General features: G+C 32.9%; 1 protein-coding gene across 11 annotated transcripts in view; it reads left to right on the top strand.

Annotated features, from left to right (window-relative positions):
* LOC123679072 (dipeptidyl peptidase 4) overlaps positions 1-12,198 on the top strand; it is a 362,978-nt gene that overhangs the window by 189,439 nt on the left and 161,341 nt on the right. For all 11 annotated transcript variants that reach the window (XM_045616439.1, XM_045616441.1, XM_045616438.1 and 8 more), the window contains 5 exons: positions 723-937; positions 4,240-4,427; positions 4,481-4,584; positions 6,632-6,761; positions 11,452-11,681. In XM_045616439.1, the coding sequence (XP_045472395.1) occupies positions 723-937; positions 4,240-4,427; positions 4,481-4,584; positions 6,632-6,761; positions 11,452-11,681 (867 nt within the window). The remainder of the gene's footprint in view (positions 1-722; positions 938-4,239; positions 4,428-4,480; positions 4,585-6,631; positions 6,762-11,451; positions 11,682-12,198) is intronic.

Genomic DNA, 12,198 nt, shown 5'->3' with positions numbered 1-12,198 from the left:
TCGATCTTGTGAGCACAAGCAACGAAACCGCCGCAATTTTGCAAGAGAAATTACCTGGCCGTATAAGAGTGTGGTGATCACAATTGTCCACCGAGATCTTGTGATTTAACACCTTTAGACTTTTTTCTTTGGGGTCTATGCTACATGCTCCACAATCTTTTCAAGAACTTAAAGATGGAATTCTTGAAGTTATAGAGGACATACTACCGCAAATGTACGAAAACATACATATACGCTACATACATGTATAACCGAAATTGAAATTGAGATTCTATTGTTTTTTTTTTTTTGGATGTTTAGATCTTCAATGAGTCCAGGGTTAAATAGAACAGTGCATCCGGCCTGGATGCACTGAATCTTGCCCATTCTGTGAGAGAATATGTATTTTGTTGCAGAATAAAAGCCTTCATTATTATATTAATTGGTCAAGAACATTTTCTGAGAAGGGTATGGTGCTACCATCGTAGCCATAGCTGATATCTTTTTTCGTCGTTAATGGCATGACTTCGTCTTCGCAATAAAATAAACATCCAATGATTTCTTTCAAAATATACTGATTTTTTAATATAAAAAAAAGAAAGAAGAAATTGAAACCTCTTATTGGAAATCCCTGAATTTTATTTCCCCGTACAGACATTATATATCTCTGTGAGTTATTTTTCATTCGAATATGTATACGAATGAATAAAGCAATTCATTATTATTATTATTATTAATTCCAGTCACCACATACCCTTGAGACTAGAACATTCGCCGAAAACTCAACCCGAAAGACTCCAATACGCAAAGTGGCTAGGAAGTACTAATTCCATAATCATAGTGTACAATAACGATATTTATCTGAGGGAATCTCCCTTATATGAAAATGACAATAGATTAACTTTCACTGGTAAATCGGACATCGTTTACAATGGGATTCCAGATTGGTTGTACCAAGGTGAGTACAAAATTCCCCATTTCGTTCAAATAGTCAATTCTAAGAAAAATTTGTTTGGAAAAAAACTCATGTTCCCAATATATAAATAAATGGATATATGTTTATTCCCAAATAAATAAACCATTATATTGATAAATTAATAAATAAATGAATAAACATCCTAAAACCCACAAAAGTTTATGGACTTGTATACAGGGTGGCCACTTTTTCAATGGGATTGTATTGGTAACTTTTAAACCATAAGAGTTAGAAGGTCGGTCAAATGGACAAAAAGTTGCATGCATAGAAGCATTAACAAGCAGTTCAAACAAATCGAGGTTATCAGGGCCGGTTTTCGAGATATCATAAGAAAAGAAAATTATGTCATTTTGATTTTTCTTTTTTTCCCACTTCATTTCAAATATCATCAGAATGTCACAGGAACTTTTTATTTGACAGTAAATTATCCTCAATTTGACGTAATCAGATTTCGTATCCAACGTTTCGTACTCTCTGGGCTACCCTCAACCTCATTTTTTTCAATAAGGACCTGCATATTTTATGACATTTTTCGAAATAACTTTTAACGCTGAATTCAACGATATATCATACAATGTCATTCAAAGTAGATTTTCAGGTGATTTGGACCAATTTTCTTCGGGTCAGATCTGTATTACCTTCATTTAGTTTAATTAACAACATGCAATAAGCAATAAATTTCGATAAGAAAATCAACTTACCCATCTTAAACTAAATGGAACATATTAGAATCAAAGCAAGAAACCAGTATACTGGTTTCTTGGTTCTTCTTTTATAATAGTCATTCAAATATATCAATTCATAATAATTAAACGAGTATCATTTAATGAAAGAAAAATCAAATGATTATTCGAAAGTAAAAGAAAATTAATGAAGTAAGTGTTCGAAATGTCCACCATTTTGTAAAATGCACTTTACGGTTCTGGAACCCATACTTCTTATACATTTGCTTGTTTGGTCTCCTTGAATACCTTCCAAACCATTCTCAATTTTCTCGCGAGGTATCACTATTGTTGTATTTGTCATTTGTTCCGTTGAAACAAATTACAGAATCAAAATTTATTTTGAGAGCATTACGATATAATTTTTGCAAGGCTTGGTATTCAAATTCAAAATCATTGTATTCGCGTCTCTTGACTATTTTATTAAGAGCAGTTTTTGAAAAATTCCACTGACTGGCCTCAGTTCTCGATTTTTTTCTGGGTTCGATTGAATTTGGGTCAGAACATTGATATCGTTAATAGACTTGTTTTTTCTTACATACACACCATTAATTTTGGATGAGGGTCAAAATCTCCTGAAAATCAACTTTGAATGACATTGTATGATATATCGTTGAATTCAGCGTTAAAAGTTATTTCGAAAAATGTCATAAAATATGCAGGTCCGTATTGAAAAAAATGAGGTTGAGGGTGGCCCAGAGAGTAAGAAACGTTGGATACGAAATCTGATTACGTCAAATTGAGAATAATTTACTGTCGAATAAAAAATTCCTGTAACATTTTTTTATAATATTTGAAATGAAGTGGGAAAAAGAGAAAAATCAAAATGACATAATTCACTTTTCTTATAATATCTCGAAAACCGACCCTGATAATCTCGATTTGTTTGAACTGCTTGATAATGCTTCTATGCATACAACTTTTTCTCCATTTGACCGACCTCCTAACTCTTATGGTTTAAAAGTTACCAATACAATCCCATTGAAAAAGTGGCCACCCTGTATGTATATTATTGTATATGAGTCTCAATTTCATTCACTTTCCGGAAATATACAGGGTGTTTCCAAATTAGACGTGAACCTTGAAAGAGTTGTTTGATCACTCATTTGCTGTCGATTGAGCCATATTTATTAATAACTGAAAATCAACAGTTTCCAAGATATTTGAGTTTTGTGTTTTCAAATAAATCCCTCACATTCGTTTTTCGTCAATTTTTTTTACGTTACCAAGTTTGATTTAAATTTTGTATTATTTTCATCAGAATAGGATATGATATCTACCTATAGAAAATGCAAAACTATGCTGTATTGGATGTTGAATAAGAATGAGCATGATTTGAAAGTTGGTATATGAAGAAAAGAATAGAAAATTTATGTGTGATAAAATTATTTAAAGAACTTACTAAATATCTCATCGAATTTCTAGAAAAGTTTTCGTTAGAATGCAAGCACTAGTTTTGGTCCAGCTGATTTCGATTTGAAAGGGGAAAGAAACAAAAAAGGAAAGTTATGAATTAAATATATTTTTTATTTCAATTAAATTCAAAATTTCAGTAATAAATATATTCATAAATTATGTTTGAAATTATCTCATTCCTCATACGAGCACGTGCCCCTTTGCCTTTTTCTTCAGTTGTTCCTTTTTGAAATTTACTCTCAATCTTCTCACTGCTTCGTGTTAGATCCGGACTTGTTGTCATTGAAAAAATTGACCAAAATTAAGGTGGGAAATCTTTTAAAAATCAAAATAACTCAAATATCTCGTAAACTGTTGATTTTTGGTTATCACTAACTATGACTCAAACGAAAGCAAATGGGTCATACTAACACGTCCTGCAAGGTTCACGTCTTATTTGGAAACACCATGTATATAATAATATTACTCAGATTTACAAACCAGCTTCAAGTAAAAGATCAACAAATATTTCTATTATTGATCCGTCTCCTGAAAAATTTTAGCGGATCAGTTTTTCAACTTCAAGAGTGTGTTCACCTCAACTACACTTCCCCAAAAAAATTAACGCACCTCTAAAAATTAGGCAAAAGTTCTATCAAACTTCTGCCTACTCTTTGGTGTTACGTTAATTGTGTATATTCTTGTTCTTTCCAAAATATCTACATCATTAAGCTGTGTTTACATTAGCGAAACTCTCTCGCGAAAGTCACTCTGAGGAAACTTACTCGCTTCAAGTGAAATTTCGCACTACACAGAACAGAGCCAATTCTGCGCGAAAAGTGCGTGAGTGGGGCCTCAAGCGAGCAGCCTCTACTTGTCCTGTAAAAAGGAAAGCTAAGTTCAGAAAAAATATCCATACACCTGCTCTTTCATTTCGATTATAGTATTTTCTGGTTGATTGATTCCACCAGAATTCTAGATTTTTGTTGCCCTCGATGAGCTGCAAAGTTCATCGCTCGTGCATCTATTGGGATCCCGTTTACATTAACCAAATCTCGATGAGCGAAATCCCATACACCGCAATTACTCAGAGAATTGTGCCTAGTGTAAATGCAGCTTTATGTTTCCATTCATCACCTATACGTCATATTTAAATTTGAATTTTAGAGGACATCTTGAGGAATCCCGAAGCCTTATGGACTTCCCGTGATAACACTCACATATTATATGCATCTTTCAACGATTCCGAAGTAGGACTATTGAATTTCCCCTGGTTTTCAACGGCGCCAGTTCTCGCAGGAAAATCTACCCACAAACCCTCCTTTCCGAATTATAGAACAGTTAGGTATCCAACGGTAAGTTATTGGTGCTGCCCCATTGAAAGAATTGTCATTCAGGTCATTTTCAGCCAGGTAGCAACAATCCTAAGGTGGAGTTGTACATCCTGGATATTACGAATATCACGGATTTGCAGAGGTATCAAGTGATCCCACCTAAGGCTCTTGTTGGACAGTGAGTATCTAATTATATTGCAAATTTTTCAATAGTTCTAACAACTAATCAAATTTTGTTCATACGAAACAATTTTACCTAATCATGTCAACATCACACTTTTAATTGCATTCAGTGCAATTATCGCTGTAATTTTCGATAATTGCATTCCATTTACATAGAATTTTTGACAGGAGGGAAATATTCAATCATAATGACAACACGATTGAGTTTGACAACTTCATTCATTCATTCATTTGGCAATGCTTATGTTTAAGGTATAACAAATATATAAATATAAATGCGCTAATCGATGGAAAATTCCCAGAAATACAACAGACAATCACAATTATATATGTGGGGAATATTTATGGATTTTTGCTGCGAATGAGAATATAAATTGCATGAACATAAAGCTTAGAATAATTGACGTTGATACTAAAAGATTGGGCGGTCAATATGAGAAAGAAAAACGGGACCGAATATAAAGAAGCAACGGTGAAGACAATGTGGAACGTTTTGTGCAAACTCTTCCAAAAAACTACTATAATGACTATATCCATAGACGTATCAAAATGGGATAATACATCGATGACTACAACATTATGATTGACCCGTTTAACAGTAGAGTATTTAATTCAGCCCGAGATGCCCACGATACAATGGTAATAGATCATTTATAATAAAGAACAGCAAGGAATCTAATGTTAATTTAAATTTTAATGAAATCATAAATAACACCCTGTTCCATTTTGGTCCAAACCGAAAATTGTCATAATATTACGTATTTGCAGAATCGAAAAAGAAAAAAAAATTTTCGAAAAAAACTTTTTCTGCCGAAATAATAATAAAATGTCCTCATCGCCACCAATTTTTTCATAAGAATCCTATTAACTAATAAACCGTCGAGTTTTTACCTAAGATATGGCATATTGCCAAAATTGTCATCGAAGAAGCTATCTAATGATGTAGTAATATACTGGGTGTGCCATTTGAAATAAGAAAGTAGTAGTCTGCTTCCTGTTTAACCGGAAGTTGTACAGATTTGAAAATATTGTAGGGAGAAAGATAAACGTCCAATAGTCCATCCCGGTGAATCACCCTGTAAAGGGCAAGGATTTTTGTTGATGCAAAATAAGCCAGGCCTTAATCCACTCAAGTTGTATGAAATTATATAGAGGAAGTCGGTATTCAAGGTATGGCCAGCTCGTAGCCAGGATTTAAATCACATAAAGAATATCTGGGATTCTTGGGAGAAGATTACTAGAGGAATGTAACTTGAATACTTTGGAAGACGTACGAAGAGACTGATTGAAAGACCTGGAGTAAAATGACATGAAGTCTCTTATTCTAAATATGGGCCATCATTGCCAAAAAGTTATTCATTCAATTTCTTTCTTTTCATTTATTTCGTTTGTCGTTGTTAAATTTGAATCTTCATTTTCCATAAATATTATGCTACAAAATTGAGTTTCTCGAGTAATAAAAAAGATGAATAAAAGGAATAAAAAAAAGAAAATGTTAAAAAAAATGAGGCTTAAGTATAAGTTTATTTCCAACTTATTAATGTAACTGTTAAACTCTACAGAGTGTTACAAATTATTCTAAAAAAACACGCTATAATTGGGACACCCGTTATTTATAAAATAGAACTTTCTATGCGGATACGGTTTACACATTAACGTTCAGAAGAAATTAATCTGTCATTCAAAAAAAAAAAAATACGTTCAAATCGGACAAGTAGTTTTGACGAAAAAGTATCTTAAATTTTTGTCTTATTTTTAGTGGTGGGTTGATTTAATGGCGAAGTGTATGTCACAGTTAAAAATATGAATAAATCCTTTTATCGTCTCCCATCCTAAATGCATTCTAGAGGTGTTAAATCCAACGTGAATTCCGAAAAACCTTTCTCCTAGAAATTCCATTACATAGAGGTTAGAGATCAATGAAAACATTGTTCTACGTGACTCGTGTACATATTGGGAATTTGCACTGGGATTCCAGCCTTATAAACCGATTATTAACCGGTTCAGTTCAGGTGCTTATGAAAATATGTCTGTTATTTCAGAGATTATTATTTGACGTCAGCCGGCTGGATCGGCCAGAAGAATACACATCTCTCGGTGGTTTGGATGAACAGAGCACAGAATCTGAGCATTGTTTCTTCCTGCTTGTCGCCGAATTGGACTTGTATAGATGTAAGTAAAAATTCTTGTAGCATTGAAAAAACAATTAAAATCGAAATTGATTCCTCGTATATCGCTTGGTGAAACATAACTTTAATATTAATAAAAGGAAATAAAATAAATTTTCTAAACAAAAATTGTGAAACTTTTTATTTTATTTTATTTCATTTATATTTGAAAAGATATTTTAATTAGATATTATTTCATTTTGAAGTAAAAAAAGGTTTCATTTTCAATCAACTGTACTTATTCATTCTAAAAAGTCTAAAACCTGGACAGAAAGCCCTTCAAGCCTTTCTTACAATTGTATTGTATGTTCCTTTTACAGTGATAATTAAATCTGGGGTTCAAATGTAAACTACTTTCTCCAACGACTAAACTACATTTCTCTAACAACTCCATACTAAAAAGAATGGGATTAAGAGTTCATTGTAGCAGTAATTGTACTAAATTTATGTCTAACGGATGCTCCATGTTCCACATTTTCGATGTCTGTATTAACCATAAACTGCTACGTAATTATTTAATTCGATTTCTCGAACCATCAATGGTTAAGGTTCAATTTACCGAGTTTTTGTAGCTCGATTCACAACTAATTTATTGTTATAGCTAGGAAATGAATTATATACATCATGAAAAGCTTTGATAAAACATTAAAAATATGCACAAACTATGTATTTTTATGGTCAAAATGGGTTTAATCGCCTTTCAAATAACATTAACAAATTTTTTTCTTTTAACATTGACATGTTATGAAATAAATTCTACAAAATAAAAAATGGCAAATATAGATATAAAAGAAAAATATGAAATATTGATTTATATTAATGCATATCCTATTATTTCTTCGATACCTATAATGGTAATTGAAATAAAGGTGGAGAAGAAGTTTTTCATAACTAAGAAGTATTTGAATTTTGGTGCTTAAGTATTAAGATAGTGTTGATACAAAATGTTTTCAAACTTTCGATTGAGTTCAGACGGAATTCAGCGATGTGGAGTTTATTCAGTAGAAATTATTCATTGAATAAATGGAATCAGATAATGGTAAACCCACTTTTCATTGATAGAATTTTCTTCATTCGTGGTCAACATTAAGCATTTGCTAATCCAGTAGTTCAAAATTTTAATTTCAATAAAAAAATTATGAAAATCATCCAATTTTCAATTGATGATTCATTATACCACATCATTATGAAAAAATATGCAGTCGGTAGCAGATACGACGAAACTACAAGAAATGAAAAAGTGTAGTACTAGACACGTAAGGGTAATCCCTCGCGCATTCACCATTTTGCAACATACTAGAAATTTTAAAACTATACACTATACAGACTGTTCCTAAATTGGAGATACAAATGAACATGAAAGATTCCCCAGAACATACAAAGCACCATCTGTATAAAAGTTTTCTATACTTACATTCCCAGGAACATTTTTCAATTGTAAAAAATGTTCCTGAAAGCTCTTCTTAGGTTTGCCTCGGATCCTCATCGAGCAATACCCCCAATTCAGCGTCTTCGAAAGTTTTAAGGCAGTAAATCAGACATATTCACACAATCTAAAGTATATGACACCAAAACAAAATTGCCAATGTGTTGAAACAGTTTGGTTATCATTTGTCTAATCTTGGTTCATGATGTTCTGGATATATCTAAATCGACCAGCACTCACTACTCGAGCCATCTATTGACAAACAGGGGGAATTTAGTAGCACACCTAATAAAATTCTCCTATATTGGTGCACATAAATTATTTTAATACAAACTAGTTGCCTTATCAATTTCAAATTGGAAGACACATAATTGATTCAAAAAATTCCTGCAGCTTATTCCAATAGCTTATGAATAAAATACACATTTTCATTGCATTTACTGATCATTCACCTAAAAGAAAAAACTAACTGCACAATGTTACCTAACTGTCTGATACATCTACAAATATCTTAAAACAAATAATAAATCCATTGTCGACAAACATATGAAACACGATTACATTTTTATAGATGAGTTGGAATTGCATTTTTAAAAGGTTATCCAACTATAAAGTTCAGATGGAAGTTCGATGCCATAGATTCATCTCGTGAATGAAATCTCTGATTAAAATTTCGTTCAGCCACATTTGGGAGAGTTCCAGGATTTTATTATGTTTACCGCAGAAAACTTTTATTCGGAACTGGTGGTTCAACTGATATTCTCTCGTACAAAAACAGAATATTGACAACAATAGAAATGGAGCGGAAAAAAAGGAGAAGCCAAAGTTGGAACGTTAAAGTTCGTCAACATCGCTTATCTACGATAAAAATGGATACGAAAGCTGTTCATCTGCCATATGTTCACATTTCAATACATACTTCACGAATTTTTTTTAGGTGGAAGTTTCGTTTGAATAAACCAAAACTAATTTGATGAAGTCCGCAATTTTTGTATTATTTCATTTATGATTTTACGTGTAGTAAAAATACTTTTCAATTCTGATGTGCATCAAAGTAAGTTCGTAGTTCATCAAATGTGATTTTCCGATTTTCAGTGATGATAATTTAAATGCGAACCAAATTCTTCGCACTCAATCATTAAAAACTGTTTTGTTCATCGAACAATTCCAGGGTTTTATATCAGAAAAAACAAATGTGGAGCGATTTAACTTCGAAAATTCGATTAAAAACTATTAAAATCTGATAAGAATTGTTTGAAGTCAGTTAATTTGAATACGGAAATTGTGTTCAATCGAATCTCCAATCTACAACGTTTCATTCTTTAAAGTACACAAGGTATAGAATCGAAAATATAAATTGAAAAAACCATGCAGTTCAAAAATTCAATTTGCAAACGAAATATCATTTGCAATTTCGTATTTCAGTATGATTCACTCTATTTGAAAAAGTTTCAACGATAAACATTAGTTGAGGAGTACAAATACATTGGTAAATTTTTACAATTGTTCTCTTTCAAGCAACATTCGATTTCATTTATTTCATAAAGAAGTACAGATATTCAGTTGAATTTGAATAGAGTGAATTGATGTTTTGCAATATCCAGCTTTCACTCAAGAGGGGTCTATATAGTTTCAGTGATCAGTTCAAAAATTAGTAAGCTTTTTTTACGCTAGAGATCACCGATTTATATAAAATTTTCACTAATATTCGTTTTAAGTTAGTCATTGCGGAAAGTCCTTATTTATTAATTTTCTTGGAACGAAAAAAAAGAATGAAATCAATTTTTATTGAAGATATGTATATGCATATGCATGATATAACTTTCCGAACATTTATTATTTTAATGAACTCAAACATGAAAATATCGAACGAGAAGTCTCGTTGAATGCTGAAAAAACGGTTCTTCTAAAATTAAAAAATAAAGACGTAAAAACGTATTTCGAATTGTTGCATGTAGTGAAAAAAGATGGTAAATCAGAGGAACGTTTGAGATTGCTTTACTCATCCTCAAAAGTGCTGAGATCTCAAAAACGCTGAGGAGAGGGAGAAATAGTTGAACTTTGGCAGATCACTAGAATGCCACGTGGTATGAACCCCTCTTATCTCAATTTTACGGTGCTGCTTTTCATATTTAGAAACATTCATTTCGATGAAATGGACATCTCGTAAAAACCAAAAACTTCGTCTAGATTCTTAAGGAGATCGAAATGACTGCATAAATTTCATGTATGTAGGCTTGGTTAATCGATCGTCTAGAGGTATGATTCGATTACCTGGCCTTTCGTCTTTTTCTCCGTGACTTTGTTGGATTTGCAATAATTAAACTCTTTTGAATTATTTACATCTATTTACAAAGCCACACTCATACAGTACAAACTCAGTATTGAGAAGATCCTGATTACGTCTCAATTAACAAGTTTCTCGCTACGATACTGAATTTCGTCTTTAACTCTAGTTTAATTACTCGAAACGTCTTCGTTCATCACGTCTTCGTCGTACTTCAAGTTTTCGGTCGTCTCGTCTTAAATTTGTTCGCGACTCGTCTTAATTTAGTCCGCGAACCGTCTTTACGTCGTACGTCTTAAGTTGACCGACCGAACTTTTTCTGTATCCCGTCTTAGACTTAAGTTAAACTGTACCGTCTGTACCCGTCTTCGGTTTAATTTGAACTGTGCTCTCTGCCGATTGGAACTACCCTCTCTCGAATATAGACCTCTCACGGTTTGACCACACCATTAGTGGAAGGTACCATCCCCCTAGTTCAATAAGGGCTATTGCCGTTCCTGGTTCCCAAAGATCTTCGCGGATTCCTGGAAATCGAATATTCTAGAAGGACTAGAACCCGAGAAAACAGATGTAACCATCTGGCACGACCGTGTTGTCTTCGAACCTTATCAACCCCTCAATGAATATCTTCAAGATTTACAACTCTTGACATATCTTCGACACCTCGAAGAATAACACATCCTTTTTACATAATGTACAATAACGATTCGTTCCCTGCAAATCAATTGAAACTGTCATGCCCTCGACACTAAAAGAAACTAATAGGTCGCCAAGCATCCGGTTGACCATCGCAATTATTTACAGGGAAACAATAAGTAACTGGATCCTACATGTATACAATATGCTATATTTCATTTTGTTCCTTGTATAGTTTCCTCGACTGCCTCAAAATAAATATCATTCCAGGCCTCGGAAACACGTCTACCAACAATGAAAAAAATCCGCCAGCAATAATATCACTGCTGCTTCAAATATTTTCAGATCCATACAGAGAGAGCTTTCGAGCATTCTTGGTTGGAAATTCAAGAACAGCCTACGTTTTCTCCAGATGGAGACAGCTTCCTGGTGCTGGCACAGGTGCGAGAGGGCAATACAGGAACCTTCACACACATCAAGCATGTTATCGTCACAAGGCAGCATATAGCTGTTCTTGGTCATGGAAGGCATGAGGTCGACCGTATTCTATCATGGGATCCATTCGCTAATCTCATGTGAGTAATTGCTATACGTTATATGAAAGTATTGTGCCTGTTGTTATGCTGGAAGTAAAGCTGTCACCCTCGAAAATTATTCAATGTTGGTATTATCCAGAAAAGAAAAAACCATTCCAAAATTCATACATTATTTCATATTGATCACGTCACTAGAACGAGAGTAAATTTATTTATTTATTTAATATACAATGTTCTACAGGTTTAAACCCAACTACAGAACAAGGAGCATAGGAAAAATAATTTATACACATATATTACATATTCTGAGGAAAAAAACAATAACAAAAAATGCTCAGTCAGTCAAAATTATAAGATCTGATGTTTGAAATTGAACAATTAAAAATATCCAAGTGAGAACTTACAGTGTTACAGGCATCACACAAATTATAAAGAGGTGAATACTTCAATGTATTCGTTCGAGGTGTCGGCAAATAAAATGTATTTCTAACTCTAGAGGCTGATCTTGGAATAGCAAAATTTAGTTTTTCGAGAATTGCAAGAATCTTTAATGGCA

Source organism: Harmonia axyridis, chromosome 4 (genome assembly GCF_914767665.1).
Source record: "Harmonia axyridis chromosome 4, icHarAxyr1.1, whole genome shotgun sequence".
NCBI lineage: Eukaryota > Metazoa > Arthropoda > Insecta > Coleoptera > Coccinellidae > Harmonia > Harmonia axyridis.
This window is presented reverse-complemented; position numbering and strand designations above follow the sequence as displayed.